General features: G+C 42.9%; 1 protein-coding gene across 1 annotated transcript; it reads right to left on the bottom strand.

Moving 5' to 3' along the window:
* Positions 1 to 5,359: 5,359 nt before the first annotated feature.
* On the bottom strand, positions 5,360 to 23,661 carry LOC149466263 (uncharacterized). The gene is made up of 7 exons (XM_089672926.1): positions 23,618 to 23,661; positions 18,369 to 18,506; positions 16,032 to 16,220; positions 15,822 to 15,945; positions 14,891 to 15,027; positions 12,978 to 13,110; positions 5,360 to 9,518 (listed from the first exon to the last, which is right to left on the bottom strand). Exons 2-7 carry the CDS (start codon positions 18,462 to 18,464, stop codon positions 8,419 to 8,421), a joined length of 1,779 nt encoding a protein of 592 aa, XP_089529052.1. The 5' UTR covers positions 18,465 to 18,506; positions 23,618 to 23,661; the 3' UTR covers positions 5,360 to 8,418.
* Between the last annotated feature and the right edge of the window lie 42 nt (positions 23,662 to 23,703).

Raw genomic sequence — 23,703 nt, 5'->3', positions numbered from 1 at the left:
ATTGTATATTAATGTAGTCTTGTATGCAGCTATCAGGGCGATCTAGTCTTTTTCATACAGCACATTCAGATTACCGTTTCAGTCTCAGCTGGCCATTTCAGAAGGTTCAACATGAAGTTTACGTCAGCTAACCCATAGTGCTTTGGGAATCTCTTGTCATGCATCAATTTTATTTGTAAAACAAAGGCATTTTAAAAACATTAACATTACAGATATAAGACGACAGTTTAAAAACATATAAGCATAAAAAAAAACTAAAAGTGGACCATCTGAGGCCCATTCTACTAGAGCTGAGCCACGTTCCTGGCAAGAGATGCTTTTGCTATAGTTGATAGCATAGGCAAAGCAGATTGTCATTCATTTACGAATAAAAGCAAAAGACACAGCGCCTCCAAGTGTAGACTGTACAACAGTTTATTAATGAAAAGGTAAGTATAGCAACTCACATCTTCATATAGTAAACAGGCTCATAGGGATAAGGTGCAGTACGTCTGTCGCCAGATTTAAGGACTGCTTCTGGAGAAGAGCAACCCTGGCTGGTCAGCAGGAGGCGCTGCAATAGGTAAGGCATAGATGGTAAAGCGTGTTTGGGTCTCCAATATGTCTGGAGCTAGTGGCGTTCCACTAGCATCTCCACCTATGCCTGATGAAAGAGCGTTGGCCCATGCTGGTTCCAACGGGTACTCAGAAACACGTTGCATCCCGATGACGTCAGACGCCCCACGCCACTAGCTACGGACATATTGGAGACCAAGTCAAGCTTTAGTGGCATTGGCTGTCTGATGCCATCAGGATGCAATGCGTTTCTGAGTATGCGCAGGAACCAGAGTGGGCCGGTGCGCTCTTTCATCAGGCATAGGTGGAGCATCTCCAGATGAGGCAAGTTCATCTCCACCTATGCCTGATGATAGAGCGTGCTGGCCCACGCTGGTTCCCGTACATGCTCAGAAACGCGTCGCATCCCGATGACGTCAGACACCCAACGCCACCAGCTCTGGACATATTGGAGACACAGCCAGGCTTTACCACCTATGCCTTACCTAATGCAGCGCCTCCTACTGACCAGCCGAGTTCCTCTTCTCTAGAAGCAGTCCTTACATCTGGTCACAGACGTACAGCACCTTATCCCTATGAACCTGTTTACTATACAAAGATGTGAGTTGCTATACTTACCTTTTAATCAATAAACTGTTGTACAGTCTACACTTAGAGGCGCTTTGTCTTTTGCTTTTGTTCCTCTACTCCAGAGTTTTGCTTCACTCCATCGCAGTCTACTCTAGTGCTTGCTGGATTGCCATTGCCTCATCTGGAACTTTATCCATTTATTCACTACTACATGGACTGCATCGTTATGTGCCTTGCAGTCCTTTTGTCATTTGTTCACGCCTTCACCAGGCACTTTAGATTGGATGTGGCCCCCTTCTCAGCCATCGGAAATGATTATATTTGGTGGACCTGTTTAGACAGTTGTGGAGGAGGAGATTGAAGTCTGTACTTACTCTTACTGGTACAGCTATTTCCATGACGATTTCCTGACACTGCCTATGATCCCATCTTAATGGTAAGTACTCCAGTAAGCAGATAATCTGTAGAGCACTGGGGAACAAAGGGTGGGAGGGTATGCTATCACAAAGAAGTCAAAATTGCATCACTGTTGAGAAAAGAATAACCCAACAGGTTATGGCAGAATAGATCAATTAAAAAGACCTCCATTGGGGACCCTCTTTGTCCCTGTTGTTGTGTACACCCGGGGACCTTTTTTCACATGTTTTGGTCATGCCCCGTAATTATGACCTACTGGTCTGATGGTTTTGCAAAGATTAATCTCCGGCTACATCTATCACTACCAACCTCTCCAGAGCTGGCCTTCCTGTGTATCCATGAGGATGATCAGCAATCACATCATGACAAACTTCTGATTTCTTACTTATTATTTTATGCTAAAAAAGAGATACTGTTAAAATGGTCCTCCTCAGCCTTGTCGGCCTGGGAGGCTCTCGTAGATGCAGCTCTGCCGATGTATAAGCTCATTTATATTAACCGGGGTTGTCCTTGGAAGTATAATAAGGTGTGGGCTCCATGGACATCAGTGATCCTTTTCCTCCTTATCTTAGGGGTTTTTCTACTGGTAGGTGTGCATTATGAGCACTGGGTAGACTTTGTAGGTGTGGATGATGAGCACTGGGTGGACTTGGTAGGTGTGGATGATGAGCACTGGGTGGACTTGGTAGGTGTGGATGATGAGCACTGGGTGGATTTGGTAGGTGTGGATGATGAGCACTGGGTGGACTTGGTAGGTGTGGATGATGAGCACTGGGTGGACTTGGTAGGTGTGGATGATGAGCACTGGGTGGACTTGGTAGGTGTGGATGATGAGCACTGGGTGGACTTGGTAGGTGTGGATGATGAGCACTGGGTGGACTTGGTAGGTGTGGATGATGAGTACTGGGTGGACTGCATAACTGTTGTACTACTTCTGCCTTTTATCTTTCTGCTTCTCCCCCTTCCATCTCTCCCCTTCTAACTCCCTATCTCCATCCCTTTCCTCTTCCCCAGGACTTTTGCAGTGCCTCCTACCCTTCTGCTCTCTTATCTGTTGCTATACCCCTCTAACTATAGTATACATTTGGAAACTCGTGGATACCTTTTCCCTCTATTATGACTGTGTAAGGCATATTCCTTTTATTTATTTGTTCATTCGCCGTACCACATGGGTGGACGGTCTTGATTATTGTTTTTTTATCCAATGATTATTTTTGGCATTGTACCATGCTGTTCTCTGTATTTATGCTGTAATGTAAGCTTGACGTCAATAAAGCCCTCTACTGAACCAATGGATATCACAGTAGAGCCTTCTTAAAACCAAAGGTATCTATATTTCTCACCTCCATCACAAATTGCCAAACAAGGGGTTTAATCCTCATTCTCCAAGTCCTACTGTCACACATATCCATTCTACACTCCACCGCTGGGTCTTTACCTCTGGCTTCCAGCCAATCACAGAGAAGGTGCTGTCTTAAAGGGCTAGCATGTGGATTGCTTGGTGTCCAAGCAACAAGGCCACATGCTAGCAGACAGACCCCCCATGTTCTCTAGTGTTTTCCACTGCCTGCAGTGATCACCAGCATTTTATATTGTGTCCCAGCATGCTTCCAGTTTCTAGTAGGTCCATGTCTGCTGCTAGCTGTGTGATCTCAGTGTTTCCTAGTTTGTATCCTGTCCACTGTTAATGTTGACGTCAAATTTCGATTTAGTTTTAGCCATAGTCTTTTGACTAAAATGCTGTTTTAGTCGTATTTTGTCATCTGAATTGTTTTAGTTTTAGTCGTATTTTACTCCACTACAATCTCAAGTACATTTTAGTAGACTAAAATCTCCAGTATCCACCTGAACTCCCACTTTCCTTGTAGCTTCACCTGTATGTTAAAGCCCCAGCCCCATGACTCTATTGGCAAGCTGTACTGGCTGCGAGACTCAGGCTCCTTCTGTCTGCCTGCTGCCTGGGAGTTCTGGAACAATGCCCTGCAAACCACAGAAGAACTCATCTGTCTGGATGTGACGAGGTGAGTGTTTCCTCACCCAGCAAAGTGGCAGTGGTTAGCACTGTGCACTCCCTCACTCCCATTTACTTCCCCATCCCTACTTGCAGGTCACCTCCCCATGCTTAAAGTACAATACACCCTGCCCTGTGCACTCCCTCACTCTCATTTACTTCCCCATCCCCACTTGCTGGTCACCTCCCCATGCTTAAAGTATAATACACCCTGCCCTGTGAACTCCCTCACTCCCATTTACTTCCCTATTCCCACTTACAGATCACCTCCCATCCCAAAAGTATAATGCACCCTACCCTGTGCACTCCCTCACTCTCATTTACTTCCCTATCCTAGCTTGCAGGTCACCTCCCCATCCCCAAAGTATAATGCACCCTGCCCTGTGCACTGCCTCACTCACATTTACTTCCCTATCCTAGCTTGCAGGTCACTTCCCTATCCACAAAGTATAATGCACCCTGCCCTGTGCACTCCATTACTCCCATTTACCTCCCCATCCCCAAAGTATAATGTACCCTGCCCTGTGCACTCCCTCACTCCCATTTACTTCCCTATCCCCACTTGCAGATCACCTCCCCATCCCCAAAATATAATGCACCCTGCCCTGTGCACTCCCTCACTCCCGTTTACTTCCCTACCCCTGCTGTGCAGGTCACCTCCCCATCCCTAAAGTATAATGCACCCTGCCCTGTGCACTTCCTCACTCCCATTTACTTCCACACCCCTACTTGCAGCCTGGCATAACAGCCAATAGAATTTACAGTTTTTTTGTTTTTTTAAAGCTACATTTTTGTTTGTGATACTTATTTTTACTTATAAAGATGTTATATATCACAAAGTCTAAATCTGTGTCTGTAGCCCATGTTCAAACCTTGGTACCATAAATAATGACATGCTATTAGATTTTTACTCTAGGAGTATATAATGAGTTTGGCAATTCTAGAAAAATGCTTAAATAATGCACTACAATTTAACTAAATCCATTAGATTTTAGTCGACTAAAATGCACTGGAGATTTAGTCAACTAAATAAAAATTGGAATTAATTTTTGTCATAGTCAACTGACTTAATTCTAAATTTATTTTCATTTAGTTTTCTCCATTGAAAACATGCAGCTGAAAAAACTGACGAAAATATTTTCGTCAAAGAAATTACCACTGCAACTGTCACTCCGTGCACTTCCGCATTCCTTCACCTCCATGTCGCTCTTCACATTTCAGTCTGTTGCTTCTCTGCACTAGTCTGTTTGCCCTATGAGTTCCAGCCAGCCTCATTACCAGCACCTGTGCACTCCTACTCTGTATGTCTCTTCATGCATCCTTGCTATTTACATAGAAACATAGAAAAGTGACGGCAGAAAAAGACAGAATGGTCCATCTAGTCTGCCCGCTTTTTTTTGGGGGGGGGGGGTTGTTTTTTTATAGGGGGGTTGTTTTGTTTTTGAGGGGAGGGGCATTTTTTTTTGTTAACTTTTTGGTCTGCGTATAGATCTATGCTTGTCCCAAGCATGTTTGAAGCTATTTACTGTTGACTGGCTCACTACCTCTGCTGGAAGTTTATTCCAAGCATCAACTACCCTTTTAGTAACATAGTACTTTCTGAGATTAGGTTTGAACTTTCCTCCAGTTAGCTCAAGGTCATGCCCACTATGTTCTTGACTTTGGTTTTTTATTGAAAATCCTGCCCTCCTGAACCTTATTCACCCCCTTGGTGTGTTTAAAGGTTTCAATCATGTCTGCCCTTTTCCTTCTTTCCTCCAGACTGGACATGCTTAGTCCCTGAAGTCGCTCTTGATATGTTTTATCCCCCCCCAGGCCTTCCACCATTTTTGTTACCCGTCTCTGGACTTGTTCTACCTTATCAATATTTTTTTGTAAGTGAGGTCTGCAGAACTGGACACAGTATTCTTAATTCGGTCTAACTAAAGATCTATATAGGTGAATCAGGTACTCCTTCCTCCTGCTGGTGACCCCTCTAGTGATATAAAGATCTATATAGAGGAATCAGAACCTCCTTCCTCCTGCCGGTGACCCCTCTAGTGATATATGTAGGGGAATCGGGACCTCTTTTCTCCTGCCGGAGACCCCTCTAGTGATATAAAGATCTCTGTAGGGGAAGCGGGACCTCCTTCCTCCTGCTGGTGACCCCTCTAGTGACATAAAGATCTATATAGAGGAATCAGGACCTACTTCCTCCCGCCGGTGACCCCTCTAGTGATATAAAGATCTATATAGAGGAATCGGGACCTCCTTCCTCCTACCGGTGACCCCGCTAGTGATATAAAGATCTATGTAGGGGAATCGGGACCTCCTTTCTCCTGCTGGTGATCCCTCTAGTGATATAAAGATCGATGTAGGGGAATCGGGACCTCCTTCCTCCTGCCAGTGACCCCTCTAGTGATATAAAGATCTCTGTAGGGGAATCGGGACCCCCTTCCTCCTGCCGGTGACCCCTCTAGTGATATAAAGATCTATGTAGGGGAATCAGGACCTCCTTTCTCCTGCTGGTGATCCCTCTAGTGATATAAAGATCTATGTAGGGGAATCAGGACCTCCTTCCTCCTGCTGATGACCCCTCTAGTGATATAAAGATCTATGTAGGGGAATCAGGACCTCCTTCCTCCTACCGGTGACCCCTCTAGTGATAAAGATCTATATAGAGGAATCGGGACCTCCGTCCTCCTGCTGGTGACCCCTCTAGTGATGCATCCTAGAATTCTATTCGCTTTCCCCACTACCTAGCCACACAGTTTGCTCATTTTGCAATCATCTGAAATCAATATCCCCAGGTCCCTTTCCTCTGAGGTGATGGCCAACACTGTACCCCCAACATTGTACTCTCTCAAGGCATTATTTTTACCTAGGTGTATTATTTTACATTTAGAAATGTTGAACTGCAATTTCCTGTGTTTTCTGCTGCCTTGTGAGTCCTGTGCTCCAGCGCTGCAAGGGAGTTTCACCAGCATAATTGTGACCTGCTCGGGTTAGTTGGTGGACCACAACCCGGGTATCGTCTGCAGCATTACATTGCCACCTCTAGGAGCTCTGGTGAAGACCAGGCAGTACCTTAAATTCAGAGCCTCAGCAGTTTTCAGGGCTCTTACTATTGCTAAGCAGGCAGGCATGCCATTCTGTGATACCTTTGTGGCTTTCACCACTATGTACTCTGCTGTCTCAACCAGCCCTGGTCAGCCAATACATCCCCACTGGGAGCAGATTCTCAAGTTGTGACAACCACTCCATAGAAGCCACTGTTTCCATGCACTGATGATGTCCAACAAGCCTATAACATCTCTATGCAGTTTGGAATAAATGGTTATACAGGCGTACCTCGGTTTACAAACGCCTCAGTTAAAGTAATTTTCGGTTTACGAATGAAAATCCATTGAAAATAATGGCTCGGTTTCGCAATATTGAGAATGGTTTAATTGCTTTTCAATGCATTTACAAATTCATTTTTAATCATGTCCCTGTACAGTATTTATGCCTTTAAAGTGCACTTTATAAAGAGTTTTAAACAAATAAAATACTTTTTTTTACTTTTTTCTGACCTCCGGAATGGATTAATTGGTTTTCAATGCATTTGCGAATTATTTTTTTTTATCATGTCCTTGTACAGTATTTATGCCTTTAAAGTGCACTTTATAAAGAGTTTTGAACAGATAAGACTTTTTTTTAATTTTTTCTGTCCTCCAGAACGGATTAATTGGTTTTCAATGCATTTTCAAACTTTTTGAGATCATGTCCCCGTACAGTATATATGCCTTTAAAGTGCACTTTATAAAGCGTTTTGAACAGATAAAAGACTTTTTTTTACTTTTTTCTGAACGCCGGAACGGATTAATTAGTTTTCAATGCATTTACAAATTTTTTTTAATCATGTCCCTGTACAGTATTTATGCCTTTAAAGTGCACTTTATAAAGAGTTTTGAACAGATAAAAGACTTCTTTTTATGTTTTCTGACCTCCGGAACGGATTAATTGGTTTTCAATGCATTTTCAAATTTTTTGTGATCATGTCCCTGTACAGTATTTATGCCTTTAAAGTGCACTTTATAAAGTGTTTTGAACAGATAAAAGACTTCTTTTTTATTTTTTTCTGACCTCCGGAATGGATTAATTGGTTTTCAATGCATTTACGGATTCATTTTTAATCATGTCCCTGTACAATATTTATGCCTTTAAAGTGCACTTTATAAAGAGTTTTGAACAGATAAGACTTTTTTTTACTTTTTTATGACCTCCAGAACAGATTAATTGGTTTTCAATGCATTCCTATGGGAAACCGCGTTTCAGTCTACGTCTTTTTCGCTATACGAACGCATTAAATTCGTAAACCGAGGTAAACCTGTATAATAATGGGCCATGGAGTAAGCCAGTGATTCTGGATGTACACAGTAGTCAGAGGTACCAAGCAAACTTGAAGCTCCACTACCAAGGCTACACAGTACCCAGCCTAATCCAAGACACACAAACCAAAACTAAAAAGGAGCTGCATCTTTTTTTCAATAAGCTTTACTGTACAGATAACAGTGCATTACAAGTAACGCCATCCAACGCATTTCACCCATGATAAAGCCCCTCCCGTGGTGAAATGCGTTGGTGGAGGAGTGTTGCACGGTTTAGCGTGGAATAAAGTTTATTGAAGAAATAAAGGTATTTGACATAAAGCTGGCTAGGTGGCAGCAAGGAACGATTTGCACGACTTCGTTCACTATCCTAAACCCTTTGTGTTTGGGATCTGTAATGGACGTGAGACGTGTGGATATACTTTGTTTTCAGAAGGCTGTACTGTGCTGTATTACTAATTCTAAACTTTACAAATTCAGGACACGGAAATTTTCCTCCATCCTTATGCAAGCCACCTAAAACGAGATCACTGTTCCTGTGACACCTTGGCTCAGCTCAGAACAGGAATAAGGTTTGGAAGCATAGCTTTGCTTATGGTACACAAGGTGAGACCTGAGTTTAAAGCATTTGCCACATTCGAGACACGAGTACAACTTCACCGAGTGAATTTTTCTATGCCTAATGAGAGATGAGCTTCGGTTAAAAGTCTCCCCACATTCCGAGCAAGAAAAGGGTCTAATCCCCGTGTGAACGATCTGATGTCTGTTGAGAGATGACTTCCGAGTAAACCGTTCTCCGCATTCCAAGCAAGAAAACGGCTTTTCTCCCGTATGGATTTTTCTGTGCATGATGAGATTGGCCTTCCGGGAGAAACATTTGCCACAATCCGGACATACATATGGCCTTGTACCTGTGTGAAGGCCTTCGTGCATCATGAGAGACGACTTCCGAGTAAACTGTTCCCCGCATTCGGTGCATGAAAATGGCTTCTCGCCCGTGTGAGATTTTTCGTGTGTGATGAGATTGGCCTTTCGGGAGAAACATTTCCCACATTCTGCACATGAATATTGCTTCAGCCCCGTGTGAAGGCTCTCATGCGACATTAGAGAAGACTTCCGAGTAAACTGTTCTCCGCACTCCAAGCAAGAGAACGGCTTCTCTCCTGTGTGAGATTTTTTGTGCGTGATGAGGTTGGCCTTCCGAGAAAAAGCTTTCCCGCATTCTAAACACGAATATGTCTTGGACCCCGTGTGGAGGCTCTCATTCTCGATAAGAGAGGCCATTGGAGTAAACCCCTCTCCGCCTTCCAAGCAGGAGAACGTCTGTTCCCTCATGTAAGATCTCTGAAGTAAGAGGAGTTCTGCTCTTTGGGCATCCTCTTCATTTTTAAAATATGGGAATGTCACTGGAGGTCCTATGTTATAAGAAGTCATTGGAGATGTGGGGTCAGGAAACCCCTCCCCAGGTGTAAAAGAATCCGATGAGAGATCTGCACAGTAAAGGTAGAGGGTACTGGGGTCTTCTTCTGAAAAATCGACGGTGATGTTATCTTCTACTTCACCTTCTCGGTAAATAAAAGGAAGTCTCCTAGGATCATTCCTGTTGTGCTGCAAACCTGGAAGAAATCAGACATTATGGGGAAACAAGGGATCGTTTGCCATAATTGTAAAATACTGAAAGCAGAAGGATCTTTAGTTCCCCATCTCCCATTTCAGTCTATAGCAGGCATCACTATATGGAGGACCAGGGTCCAGATGCGGACCGAGCCACTGTCCCATCTGGACTCATGCAGCCCTGCCATTTAGAAGCCTGTTCTTCTCCCAGCTGTCTCGCGGTCATCCTCACAGAGCTGACAGTGGGAGGCAGGACAGTTCTTTTTTTTTTTTTAATTACCGTATTTTTCGCTCCATAAGACGCACTTTTTCCCCCCAAAAAATGGGGAAAATGTCTGTGCATGTTATGAAGTGAATATGGAGTGGCCGGCCGGTATTCCCGCCACCATGTTAGAATACCGGGCCAGCCGCTTGGCTCTTCTGTGCAGCAGAACCTGCTCCTCGGTCCTACCTGTTCCTTGATCCAGCAGTGTCCGCACCGTCATCTATAGCGTGGGCACCCGGCTGTGACAGCTTGCGGCTTCACAGCCGGGTGCCCACTGCGCATGCGCGAGAAGCGCTGCACTTTGTGAATGGTCTGGCAGTCTTCTGGGACCTGTCACGTGTCCCAGAAGACGGGGAGGAGGACAACTCCACAGAAGTGGGAGCGGGTACCTGTAAATTCGGGTACTCGCTCCCCTGCCTTCCGCTCCCCAAAGGTCGCAGTCTCTGGTCATCTCCTGTAGTATGTCCGCAGTCTCTGGTCATCTCCTGTACTATGTCTGCAGTCTCTGGTAAACTCCTGTACTATGTCCGCAGTCTCTGGTCATCCCCTGTACTATGTCCGCAGTCTCTGGTCATCTCCTGTACTATGTCTGCAGTCTCTGGTCATCTCCTGTACTATGTCCGCAGTCTCTGGTCATCTCCTATGCTATGTCCGCAGTCTCTGGTCATCTCCTGTAGTATGTCCGCAGTCTCTGGTCATCTCCTGTACTATGTTCGCAGTCTCTGGTCATCCCCTATACTATGTCCGCAGTCTCTGGTCATCCCCTATACTATTTCCGCAGTCTCTGGTCATCTCCTGTAGTATGTCCGCAGTCTCTGGTCATCTCCCGTAGTATATCCGCAGTCTCTGGTCATCTCCTGTACTGTGTCCGCAGTCTCTGGTCATCTCCTGTACTATGTCCGCAGTCTCTAGTCATCTTCAGTACTATGTCCGCAGTCTCTGGTCATCTCCTGTACTATGTCCGCAGTCTCTGGTCATCTCCTGTACTATGTCCGCAGTCTCTGGTCATCTCCTGTACTATGTCCACAGTCTTTTGTCATCTCCTGTACTGTGTCCGCAGTCTCTGGTCATCTCCTGTACTGTTTCCGCAGTCTCTGGTCATCTCCTGTACTGTATCCGCAGTCTCTGGTCATCTCCTGTACTGTGTCCGCAGTCTCTGGTCATCTCCTGTGCTGTGTCCGCAGTCTCAGGTCATCTCCTGTGCTGTGTCCGCAGTCTCAGGTCATCTACTGTACTGTGTCCGCAGTCTCTGGTCATCTCCTGTACTATGTCCGCAGTCTCAGGTCATCTACTGTACTATGTTCGCAGTCTCTGGTCATCTCCTGTACTATGTCCGCAGTCTCTGGTCATCTCCTGAACTATGTCCGCAGTCTCTGGTCATTTCTTGTATTATCTCTCCAGTACATTGGTTCAGAATATTTTTTTCTTGTTTTCCTCTTCTAAAACCTAGGTGCGTCTTATGGAGTGAAAAATACGGTATATCCTTATTAGCTTTATAATACAAAAATCCACATTATATCAAACATCATAAAACGCCATTTTTACTTATCATTCCCCATCCCTCCTCTTTAGCCCCCCCGCCCGTCCGCCTCCTCTGGTCTTCTTAACCCATTCATTTACTTCTTATCATTCTGATGTTATTCTACCTGACTTTTCCCCCCTCTTATCCTTTTCCTTCTCTCTCATCTTTCCCATAATCTCTTCCTTTGCCGTTTAACCTCCATCTGATTATGTCAATATTTTTGAATGTCAAAGCGGTACATTGTTTTGCATGGAAATTTCAGTGTCCGATGACGAATCTCCCCACGAATCACTATCGCTCAATTCTGCAAGTGGTTCTAATTTACTATCGCTGTTCTCTAGCTGGTCTAAAACCGCTTTTGACCTAAAGGGACGCTTTTTCGATGCCATGGATGTTCTCAAGTTTCCAGGCAGAAAGAACGGCAACAGTACAGGCAGGGCACAGGACAAAGCACTTGGTACAAAACTGATGGGAAATGGTTTGATACAGTAATGTAATCTTAACAGATTACAATGTATTGTGTGTATGTCACGTTTTTACCTTTTTTAATCTCCCGCCGGTTCCGACCCCCCCTGCGTCGCGGAGTTCGCAGGAAAGGGAACCCGGAAGGCAGATGCTGGCATCAGCTGGAGGACACAGCGGGAGGACATCGGGGGATCGCAGGACAAGGTAAATTACACTACACTGTAATCCTGAGTGTGGCTCAGGTGTTACTGCTTTTGGAACTGAAAATTAACCCCGAGCCACACTCGGGATTACCGCCAGGAGGGTTAATTACTTATTTCATTACACTCCAACCACTTCTAAGTATGTTTTTGATTTTTTAAAATGAAGCCATCCTTCCCAGGATTTTTTAAGTTCTTCAATGTTATCCTCATCTATATGGTATAATTCTTCCATCTTATATATATAATCTATTTATCCAATCTTTTATTTTTGGGGGCTCCCAATGTGTGCCATTGTTCCTTTGCTCCCACATCCTCTCCAATATAAATATTGAATTATCAACCTCCAGTACTCCTGTATTTTAGGAGAATCCCACCAAATATGTGCCATTGTTCCCTTGCTCCTGGATAATTGACGCATAACCTGTCGTAAAATTTCACAAGAGACGAATCTTTCTGTGGTAACGGTGAACTCGATGATGAAGTGAACCCGGCTATCCTAGGATGGTTCAGGCGTACTGACAAATCTTTCTATGCCGAAGCTTTCCAGGCATTGGTTAAACGCTGGGATAAGTGTATAAATGTAGCAGGGGAGTAGGCCAAAAAATAAATGCAGTTTCCACTCCTTGAAATTTGTTCTTTTATTATATAAACTCAAAAGTCCGGGTTTGATTTGAACCCCCCTCGTATAATATATTGCAGCCACCATTCCATAAATGCGGTGGATGCACTCATTTTACGTTTGTAGGCTTTTTTTTTTCATCTATTATCTCCTACTGGTCTTTCTAGTCCCACACATCCTAAGATGACAACATTCATCTCAATGTATATACTAAGAACTAATGACTCTGCAGACCCCACAGGGCACTTTCTTTCTAATTTTAAAGAAAAAAACCAAATACAATAATTAAAAAAAAAACTAATTAGATGCTATGATTTTAAGTGTTTTAACAATTTCTTTGCACATAGTATGTGGGAAGTTATTAGTGTATCTTACTTTATTACTCACCTGTGCTGATCTCTAGAGGAATTTCCTCTTCTTTGCAAGGCTCATCACCACTCACATACGGCTCATCACTCATCATATATGGATCTTCTACTTCCTCCTCCACTTCAGTTTTAATAGTAATAAGATTTTCATCCTGAATAGCAGAATACAATGTACCTTTCGGTTTATCAACCCTGTACAAATAATTTAATTTCTTAAAGTGTCGCTAAACCCACCTCATAAAAAACGATCGATAAATGCTGTATTGCTGTTTATACTCACTCCGTTACTATGAGATTCGTTTTCTGTATTCTGCAAATACCTGGTTGATCCTGCTGCTCTCTGTCTCCCCCTTTTGTCCATGTCTCCAATGCAACTGGGGATTTTGCAGAGCAGTGTTGGCAGCTCTGCACATGCTCATTTTTCAGTGAGTTTCTCTGCTGAGCATTTCCTCCCTATCACATCTGAGCAGCCCATGTAACTATAAAGTCACACATGTGGGCGTATACACAGTGGTAAATGACAGCCCACTCCTTCCCTCCACCTCCATGCCCACTAAACACAATGGGGGTGGGATATTGCATGTAGATTGATGGAGGCTTCACCTCCCTCTTATTCTAAGACACAGACTAGAGGGGCGTGACACAACCTGACACAACCAGTGAATGGCAGAAATCCACCCACGCCATGTTATTGCCAAAAACAAATAAATATATGATTTCAAATATATATTTCTATGACAATTTAAAACAGTTTGTTTATATGAATTATTTATTTTTACTCTGTATCCCAAAGGCTGTTTTTTTTTTATTTTGAACATGTGACCAGCAGAAGAGGACAAAAAGTTCCTCCTGCCACTGTTTCTCTGCAGACAGGCTGGGAAAGTGCTGGGTCATGTGACAGCTGTGTAATGATTAGGAAAAAGGTACTTATATGTTTTATTTTTAATTAACCGCTTTCCGGGAAGGGGGCGCACGCCCTGCCCGCGCCGCCATCCATGGCCATGGCTCTCAATCACCGGGCCAGTAATTACCCGCCAGAACCCGGTGATTACCGACCATCTCCAACGGGGAGGAAGACTGTTTTGTTTCCCAACAGTCTTCCTCCCTGTTGGCTCAGGCACACTGCTCTGGATGGCCGTGCACAGCCATCCAGGGCAGTGTGCTTACAGTGAAGCACACAGACACCGCCCCCTAGGAAAACACTTCCAGCACACAGGTAACTCTATGTTCGCCCCTCATATAACCACTTCCTGCCCGGTGCCATTAATATAGTGTCAGTGCTTTTTTTTTTAGCACTGATCACTGTATTGGTGTCACTGGGGATGTCAGTGACACCAAGTCAGTCCCCCCCCCTAGTGTCAGAACTGCCGCCGCAGTCCCGCTATAAGTCGCTGATCCCCGCCATTACTAGTAGAAAAAAAAAACATCCCAGTATCTATACCGCCATTTGTAAACGCTATAACTTTCATGTAAACCAATTCATTTATACGTATTGGGATTTTTTTTAGCAAAAACATGTCGCAGAATACATTTTGGCGTAAACTTATAATGAAATTTAATTTTTTACATTTTTTTACTGGACATGTTTAATAGCAAAAAGTCACAAATATTGTTTTTTTCTCAAAATTGTCAGCCTTTTTTTTATAGCGCAAAAAAATTAAAAACGCACAGGCGATCAAATACCACCGAAAGTTCAATTTGTGGGAAAAAAGGATGTAAATTTCATTTGGGTGCAGCGTTGCATGATTGCGCAGTTGTAAGTTAACGTAATGCAGCGCCGTAATGCAAAAAATAGCCTGGTCATGAAGGGGGGGGGAATCCTCTGGAGGGCAAGGGGTTAAAATAATTAGTGTCATCATCCACATACAGAAATAAAAGGAACAATGTAAATTACACAGTGTGTGTTTAGTATCACTTTAATAAGTCATTCACCTGATCCAGTGGGATCTCCTGATGTTCCTGAGGGATCTCCTGATGTTCCTGAGGGATCTCCTGATGTTCCTGTGTGGAGACCCGGGAAAACAGAGGACGGGGACATCTCTCTGGTGGGTTCCCATTACTGGGTGCATCTGTAGGAAACACGCACACACTGACTGAATACATTGGGGTTGATATACTAAAGGCAAATAGTTTGTGCACTCCAAGTGCTGTTGCTCTAGTTTGCGCAATTACACGCAACCAAAAAAGCCGTTTTGTTTATTTTCCTTGTAGGTATTTGGGTATTCTTTGCAAAGTGAAGCTTTATTTTATCTACTAAGCTCAGGAGCAACTGCAGTTGCCTTTAGTAAATCAACCCCCCTTGTCTCTATGTCTTTATATCATAGCATGTGTGTATTTAGATGGATGATCAAACTCTCCTTAGAAAGTCTCCTCTTACCCGGTGATATGAGGGGTGGCCGATTCTCCATCATGACGTCCATCTACAGATCCTTGTGTCCTTCTATATACTCCCACTCCTCTATTGTTCCTATGTCTTTATATCAGAGGATGTGTGTATCTAGGTGGATCCTCAATACAAGAAATTAAAATCTCCTCTTACCCGGTGATGTTTGGGGCGGCCGGTTCTCCATCATGACGTCCTTCTACAGATCCTTGTGTCCTTCTATATACTCCCACTCCTCTATTGTTCCTATGTCTTTATATCAGAGGATGTGTGTATCTAGGTGAATCCTCAATACAAGAAATGAAAGTCTCCTCTTACCCGGTGATGTGAGGGGCGGCCGGTTCTCCATCATGACGTCCTTCTACAGATCCTTGTGTCCTTCTATATACTCCCACTCCTCTATTGTTCCTATGACTTTATATCAGAGGATGTGTGTATCTAGGTGGATCCTCAATACAAGAAATGAAAGTCTCCTCTTACCCGGTGATGTGCGGGGTGGATGGTCCTCCATCATGACGTCCTTGTAGAGATCCTTGTGTCCTTCTAGATACTCCCACTCCTCCATGGAGAAATAGACAGTGACATCCTGACACCTTATAGGAACCTGACACACACAATGATACAGTCACCATCCAGACACATCCCTTGTCTGTTATTGGAGAATGTCCCAGAATTCCTGGGACCGCTCACCTCTCCTGTCAGCAGCTCAATGATCTTCTGGGTGACTTCTAGGATCTTCTTGTCATTTCTCTCTGGTGTCAGGGAGGGAGATGGAGGCTCCATGATGAGGCTTTGACTACAGACCATTCCTTTTGACTTCCGAGGATGGCTGTTAGGTGTCACATGATCACCAGATGTCTTCTTCACCAACTTGTAATCCTGTGGAAATTATTGTCACTATACAGACATAATCATTCCAGTGCCGACTTAAATGATTACAATTAATAGAGAGAAAACAGAAGTCATGCGACATCACTGGGATATGGATTATGCCACCATCCAACCTAGATTAAACCCTCACCCTCCAGAGAATTCCCCCCCCCCCTTTCCTGACCAGGCCATTTTTGATCACCTGTGCGGTTTTTTATTTTTTGCGCTATAAAAAAAAATCGACAATTTGACAAAAACCCAATATTTTTTACTTTTTGCTATTAAGCATGTCTAATAAAAAAAATTTTAAAAATCAAATTTTGTCATAAATTTAAGCCAAAATGTATTCTGCTCCGTGTCTTTGCTAAAAAAAATCCCAATACATGTAAATTAATTGGTTTACGTGAAAGTTATAGTGTTTACAAATGCCTGTATAGATACTGGAATTTTGGTTTTACTAGTAATGGCGGCGATCAGCGACTTATAGCAGGACTGCGGCAGGCATTCTGACACTGGGGGGGAACTGACTTGGTGTCACTGACATCCCCAGTGACACCAATACAGTGATCAGTGCTAATAAAAAAGCACTCACACTGCACTAATGACACTGGGCAGGAAGGGGTTAACATCTGGGGCGATCAAAGGGTTAACTGTGTGCTCATTTACTGTGTGCTGTGTCTGTGCTTTCAACTGTAAGCACACTGCTTTGCATGGCTCTGCACACAAAGCAGTGTGCTGGGAGAGAACTGTTGTTGAATTGTTTACATACAGTTCTCTCCCCCCGATCACCGGGTGCCGGCGAGTAATCACTGGCTGGGACCCGGTGATTGACAGCCAAGGCCGCGAACAGCGGCGCAGGTAGGAGGCGTGTGTGGCTCATGCGCGCCCTCTTACCTAGAAATGCAAAATCACGTATATATACACGTGATTTTGTGCACCCCTGCCGCCCTGTAGCAGTACTTCTGCTATAGGGCGGCGGGAATGCAGTTAAGCATTGCTTAATTTCATTACTATAGGTCTATATTTCATTAAGGCTGCTTTCATACTGTTCTGTTAAGAAAAAATGGCGAAAAAGCATATGCGGTTTTTGTTGCGTTGCATTGCCTTTTTGCCACATTTATGTTGCGTTTTTTCCCTCTGGACATGTGACTGGAGAAAGCACTTCCCACAGGTGTGTTGCATTTTTTGATGCAGTACCCAATAATTTCAAAAGGGAGGTGTATTTTTGGTGCATTTTTTTTTTTAACTGAACAAACATGCATCAAAAAATGCAGCAAGCAGGACGTTTAAAACGCGACTGACCATTTTTTTGTGGTTGAACTGGATGGACTTTTGTCTTTTTTCAGCCAGACTAACTATGTAACTATGTAGTGTGAAGAGTTCCATAGGATTTGAAGGAATGCAATTTTTTTCAGATTTTTTTTAACTGAAAAAAAACTGATCAGTGTGAAAGCAACCGTATAGAGATGAGAGTGATGTCATGTGACCTCCCGGAATCCTCCTCACCCCTCCGGTCAGGTCTGTGTTTTATTAATAGAGATAAGAGTGACGTCATGTGACCTACCAGAATCCTCCTCATCTCTCCGGTCAGGTCTGTGTTTTATTAATAGAGATAAGAGTGACGTCATGTGACCTCCCGGAATCCTCCTCACCTCTGCAGTCAGGTCTGTGTTTTATTAATAAAGATAATAGTGATGTCATGTGACCTCCCAGAATCCTCCTCACCTCTCCGGTCAGGTCTGTGTTTTATTAATAGAGATCAAAGTGATGTCATGTGACCTCTTAGAATCCTCCTCACCTCTCTGGTCAGGTCTGTGTTTTATTAATAGAAATGAGTGATGTCATGTGACCTCCCAGAATCCTCCTCACCTCTCTGATCAGGTCTGTTTTATTAATAGAGATAAGAGTGATGTCATGTGACCTCCTAGAATCCTCTTCACCTCTCCGGTCAGGTCTGTGTTTTATTAATAGAAATAAGAGTGATGTCATGTGACCTCCTAGAATCCTCTTCACCTCTCCGGTCAGGTCTGTGTTTTATTAATAGAAATAAGAGTGATGTCATGTGACCTCCCAGAATCCTCCTAACCTCTCTGATCAGGTCTGTTTTAGTAATAGAGATAAGAGTGATGTCATGAAACCTCCCAGAATCCTCCTCACCTCTCCAGTAAGCAGGAGGATAATCTCCAAGGCAAGGTTTAATATCTTCTCTGTCATCCTCTTCACTTTCTTGTCCATTCCCTGTGAATTAGTCATGACTGAGAAAATGGACTCTGGTTCCAGTAGAAGAGATCTTGCCTTATAAATAAAGGAGACAGCAGGTCACATACTATTATTATCTTCCATTTTGAAGCAAATCTGTCACAGAACATCAATATTCAATAAAATAGAAATTCTTAAAACTAGGCATCAAAGGATGGCTCCACAAACCTCTAACTGTCCTAAAATGACCTTTGATACATCCGGTTGGACCACAAATTTATCAGGAGACTGCAAACACTACAACTTGTTTACCTCTAGGAACTCTGGCACAACCCATTCCCCTCTCCATCATCCTATTATACAGTGCAGAGCTTTGAAACCAAGAGAGCTGTGTCCCACCGGACAGTGGGAAGGCAGAGGGGGTTTGCTGATGGGTAACAGCAGGAGCCAAGTCAACACATTTGCTGTGTGCAGTATGTTCAGGACACGATGGAGTGCACATATGAGTTTGGACTCAATGGACTCAAAGGCATTCCCCTTCTGATGTCTTAATCTGAGCACCATTCAACAGTGAATCCCCATGACTGGTTTTCTTTAGCATCCACCGGATAGGAGGAGGTACACTCCTCAAAAAACCTATAATGCGTTCCTTACAGGGTAAACCTCAAAAACAGAGCAGATTAATGATAATTTATGTCAGATGAGTAACAACTAAATAGAAGAGTTTATGCCTATGATGACTTTCTGGCACCAAGGGATGAGGACACTTCCTGGATTAAGATGACTGAGGTATCGGTGTGAATACAAGTTCTGGAGTATGTTTCTGGCACTCACTAGTCCAGTTTTGACTAACTACTAGTGAGGAGAGAAGCAGAACACATGGAGTAACACAGTTGTATGTAGCTGGAGCGTCAGAAAAACTAAAAAAATTCATCAAAACATAACATCCCCATGTCCTTCAAGCCCAGCAATACAATGAGAGAAAAGAATGCACATCCAAAAGACCCAACACCCAAACACAAGAAAAGTAATTTGACATATGCAAATAAGTGTTGTAAGGAATGCAAAGACCTGTACAGAGAAAAAAACCCTCTCAGCAAATAAATGGCCCAACATCGAAGGGCACCTATGAAGCCTCCCGGACACCAGGGAAGGGATTGTGTAACTAGAACAGGATGGTTCCACAACGTTTCCATCCTGTTCTTGGGCATTAACATCTTCCCTGACACATTCAACGGTGACTGGATTAAGATGACTAAATTAACTGTGTGAATATGAGTTCTGGAGTATGCAAAACCAGCTTAGAGAAACTGCAAAATATATTTAACTGTATAGAAGAAGTTTAGTAGAATGTGCCTAACTACGACTAAAGGGAGAAGTAGTAAGCATGGAATATAGCCATCCTGTATGTGGACGGAGTCTCAGAATATCTTAGAAGGATCTCTAAAAAACATCACATTCCCGTATCCTTCGAAGCCCAGCAAAACCCTGAGACAGAAGCTTGTAAATCCAGAAGTCCCAACACAAGCAAAGTAATTTGGTATATGAAGTGTAGTGTAATGAGGACGCAAAGACGTGTACATTGGGGAAGCCAACCAACCACTCAACCAAAAAACAGCCCAACAAAGGAAGGCAAGATTTTAAAGGTCAAGGCTCAGCAGTTTTTCAAACTAGACCTTAAGAAGAAGGGAAATTCTTTGGAGGACAGTGAGGTTCACATCTTGGACAAAGAAGACCCCTGGTTCACGCAAGGTGTAAAGAAGGTTATCTACGACAAACTGTAACAACCATCTCTGAACATGGGTGGAGGCCTTCAACACCAGCTTTCTTCTATAAATGGAGGGATTAAAATATAACTATCCTTCTAGTGTGTCAGAATAACTTGTATAGAAGAAGTCTAGTAGAGTGTGACTAACTACAACTAAAGGGAGAAGCAGAAAGCATGGAATATAGTCATCCTGTATGTGGATGGAGTCTCAGAGTATCTTAGAAGGATCTCTAACAAACATCACATTCCCATATCTTTCAAGGCCAGTAAAACCCTGAGAGAGAAGCTTGTACATCCAGAAGACCCAACATAAGCAAAGTAATTTGGTATATGAAGTGTAATGTAATGAGGAAGCAAAGGCGTGTACATTGGGGAGGCCAACCAACCACTCAACCAACAAGCAGCCCAACAAAGGAGGGCAGATTCTACATGCCAAGGCTCAGCAGTTGTCCAACCTAGACCTTAAGATGAAGGGAAATTCTTTGGAAGACAGTGAGGTTCACATCTTGTATATATACGGTACCACCTACCACTAAACTAACCCAGATAACTTTTCACATACTAAAAAAAATACTTTCACCCTAAATCATTAAACAAAAATTTCTAATATGTCCATAAACTCCACACCCTAAACCCAAGTGCTAAACTCAAAACTATAAATCCCAGAACAAACAGTCCAATGACCAAAACAAATTAATCGTGTAACGTCACTCAAAAATAAAATAATAAAATAAAATCACTGCAACAAAATAAGTGTCCAAAATCCAGCTTGTCAAATTCTTTGGTGCTGAGCCCCTCCACTGGCTCTTAAAGGACAGAAAATACCTCAAAAAAAGAAAAAAAAAACTACACAGTGCATTACCTCAATTGATCAATCACAGAAAAGTATCATTCCTTCCCCAAAACTCCCCAAAAATTCAAAATGGTGCAAAATTAGTGAACGCTGTGCAACGTGAATAGTAGTGCGTCACTCTGTGAATACAGCAAAAAAACAAGTGACCACAACAGTGTATACTTCTATAGTGAAAAAGCATATATACTCTTACCAGAACAAAAAAGTAAAAACGCCTTATTCATATACTAGGAATCATCAGCATACTTCCACTCCTTTCCTCCACTCCTGAAGTATACCTCTCAGGATGTCATCCACCATATCCTCCTGAACATCTTCATGGTTTAAACAAACATTCCCAAGACTCCAGGGTGCTCATGTAACAGATGTATGAATATAATATAGTGTAAATCCATTTGTTATAAAAGATTATTACTTTTATTATAACTGCTTACATCAGAGATTAAAAAAAATGCATAATTCCCATGGCAAAAGACACTTAGGGTTACACAGTGTTCACTAATTTTGCACTATTTTGAATTATTTTCACGGTTTTGGGGAAGGAATGATGCCTTTCTGTGATTGATCAATTGAGGTAATGCACTATGTAGTTTTTTCTTTTTTTGAGGTATTTTCTGTCCTGTAAGAGCCAGTGGAGGGGCTCAGCACCAAAGAATTTGACAAGTTGGATTTTGAACACTTATTTTGTTGCAGTGATTTTATTTTATTATTTTTTTTTTGAGTGACGTTACACGATTAATTTTTTTTGGTCATTGGACTGTTTGTTCTGGGATTTATAGTTTTGAGTTTAGCACTTGGGTTTAGGGTGTGGAGTTTATGGACATATTAGAAATTTTTGTTTAAAGGTTCACATCTTGAACAAAGAAGACATCTGGATCACACAAGACAAGAAGGTCATCTATGACAAACTGGAACAACCATCTCTGAACATGGGTAGAGGCCTTCAACACCATCTTTCTTCTATATATGGAAGGATTAAAATATATCTATCCTTCTATTGTGTCCAAATAATTTAGGATGATCTCTAAAAAACATCCCATTCCCGTATCCTTCCAAGCCCAGCATAACCCTGAGACAGAAGCTTGTACATCCAGAAGTCCCGACTCCCAACACAAGCAAAGTAATTTGGTAAATGAAGTGTAGTGTAATGAGAAAGCAAAGACGTGTACATTGGGGAGACCAACCAACCACTTAACCAACAAACAGCCCAACAAAGGAAGGCAGATTCTACAGGTCAAGGCTCAGCAGTTTTCAAACTAGACCTAAAGAAGAAAGGAAATTCTTTGGAGGACAGTGAGGTTCACATCCTGGACATAGAAGACCCCTGGTTCACGCAAGGCGTAAAGAAGGTCATCTACAACAAACTGTAACAACCATCTCTGAACATAGATGGAGGCCTTCAAAACCAGCTTTCTTCTATAAATGGAAGGATTAAAATATATCTATCCTTCTAGTGTGTCAGAATAACTTGTATAGAAGAAGTCTAGTAGAGTGTGACTAACTACAACTAAAGGGAGAAGCAGAAAGCATGGAATATAGTCATCTTGTATGTGGATGGAGTGTCAGAGTATCTTAGAAGGATCTCTAAAAAACATCACATTCCCATATCCTTCGAAGCCCAGCATAACCGAGACAGAAGCTTGTACATCCAGAATTCCCAACACAAGCAAATTAATTTGGTATATGAAGTGTAGTGTAATGAGAAAGCAAAGATGTGTACATTGGGGAGGCCAACCAACCATTCAACAAACAAACAGCCCAACAAAGGAAGGAAGATTCTACAGGTCAAGGTTCAGCAGTTTTTCAAACTAGACCTTAAGAAGGGAAATTCTTTGGAAGATAGTGAGGTTCACATCTTGGACAAAGAAAACCCCTGGTTCACGCAAGGCGTAAAGAAGGTCATCTATGACAAACTGTAACAACCACCCCTGAACATGGGTGGAGGCCTTCAACACCATCTTTCTTCTATAAATGGAAGGATTATTATATATCAAAGGATTAGCACCTAGGCAGAGTTCTTGACACCAAGGATGAGATTACCTAACTAGAACATGGTGGATACACAACGTTCACACCTCCTGTTCTGTTTTTGGAAAATCAACATCTGCACATTCCATGGCGATTGGAGTAAGACTTCGGTGCTCCCTGTGTGGACACAAATTCTGGGGGACCTTCCTGACACCCTTTAGAACTGAAGAAGTGGCTTGCAGAAGCTACAAAATGTCTTCAACATTACAGAACAAGTTCAGTTGGATGTGACCAACCAATACTAGATATACCACAACCTGGATGAACGAGAACCTTCCACACCAGGTTATTTATCTCAGATTTCCATGCAGTAAGGCAGTAAATATGAAATATGGAGGATTTCTACCACCAGACCTCATATTGCTTCCTATCTACAGGAGCTGCAATCAAATATATCCCTTAATCTGTGTATTTTTATAAGATATGGATAGCGGCTTTCTGCAGGATATGTCCCCAACAGAGCTCACCATCTAATGTTCTACAGGAGGACATGACCCCCAATCCAGTCCACAGACAGTGCTGGGCCCCCCTTCTCCCATAACAAGAAGACATTATTACCTCCTCCTCACTGGGCACACACTCTCCAGCCTCACTCTTGAGCACCTCCCCTTCCCCCACCTTAGGACTATGACAAAATGGCCGCC

This window comes from Staurois parvus, unplaced genomic scaffold (genome assembly GCF_062004578.1).
Source record: "Staurois parvus isolate SC_StPar_1 unplaced genomic scaffold, SC_StPar_1.0 ptg000132l, whole genome shotgun sequence".
In the NCBI taxonomy this organism is placed as follows: domain Eukaryota; kingdom Metazoa; phylum Chordata; class Amphibia; order Anura; family Ranidae; genus Staurois; species Staurois parvus.
This window is presented reverse-complemented; position numbering and strand designations above follow the sequence as displayed.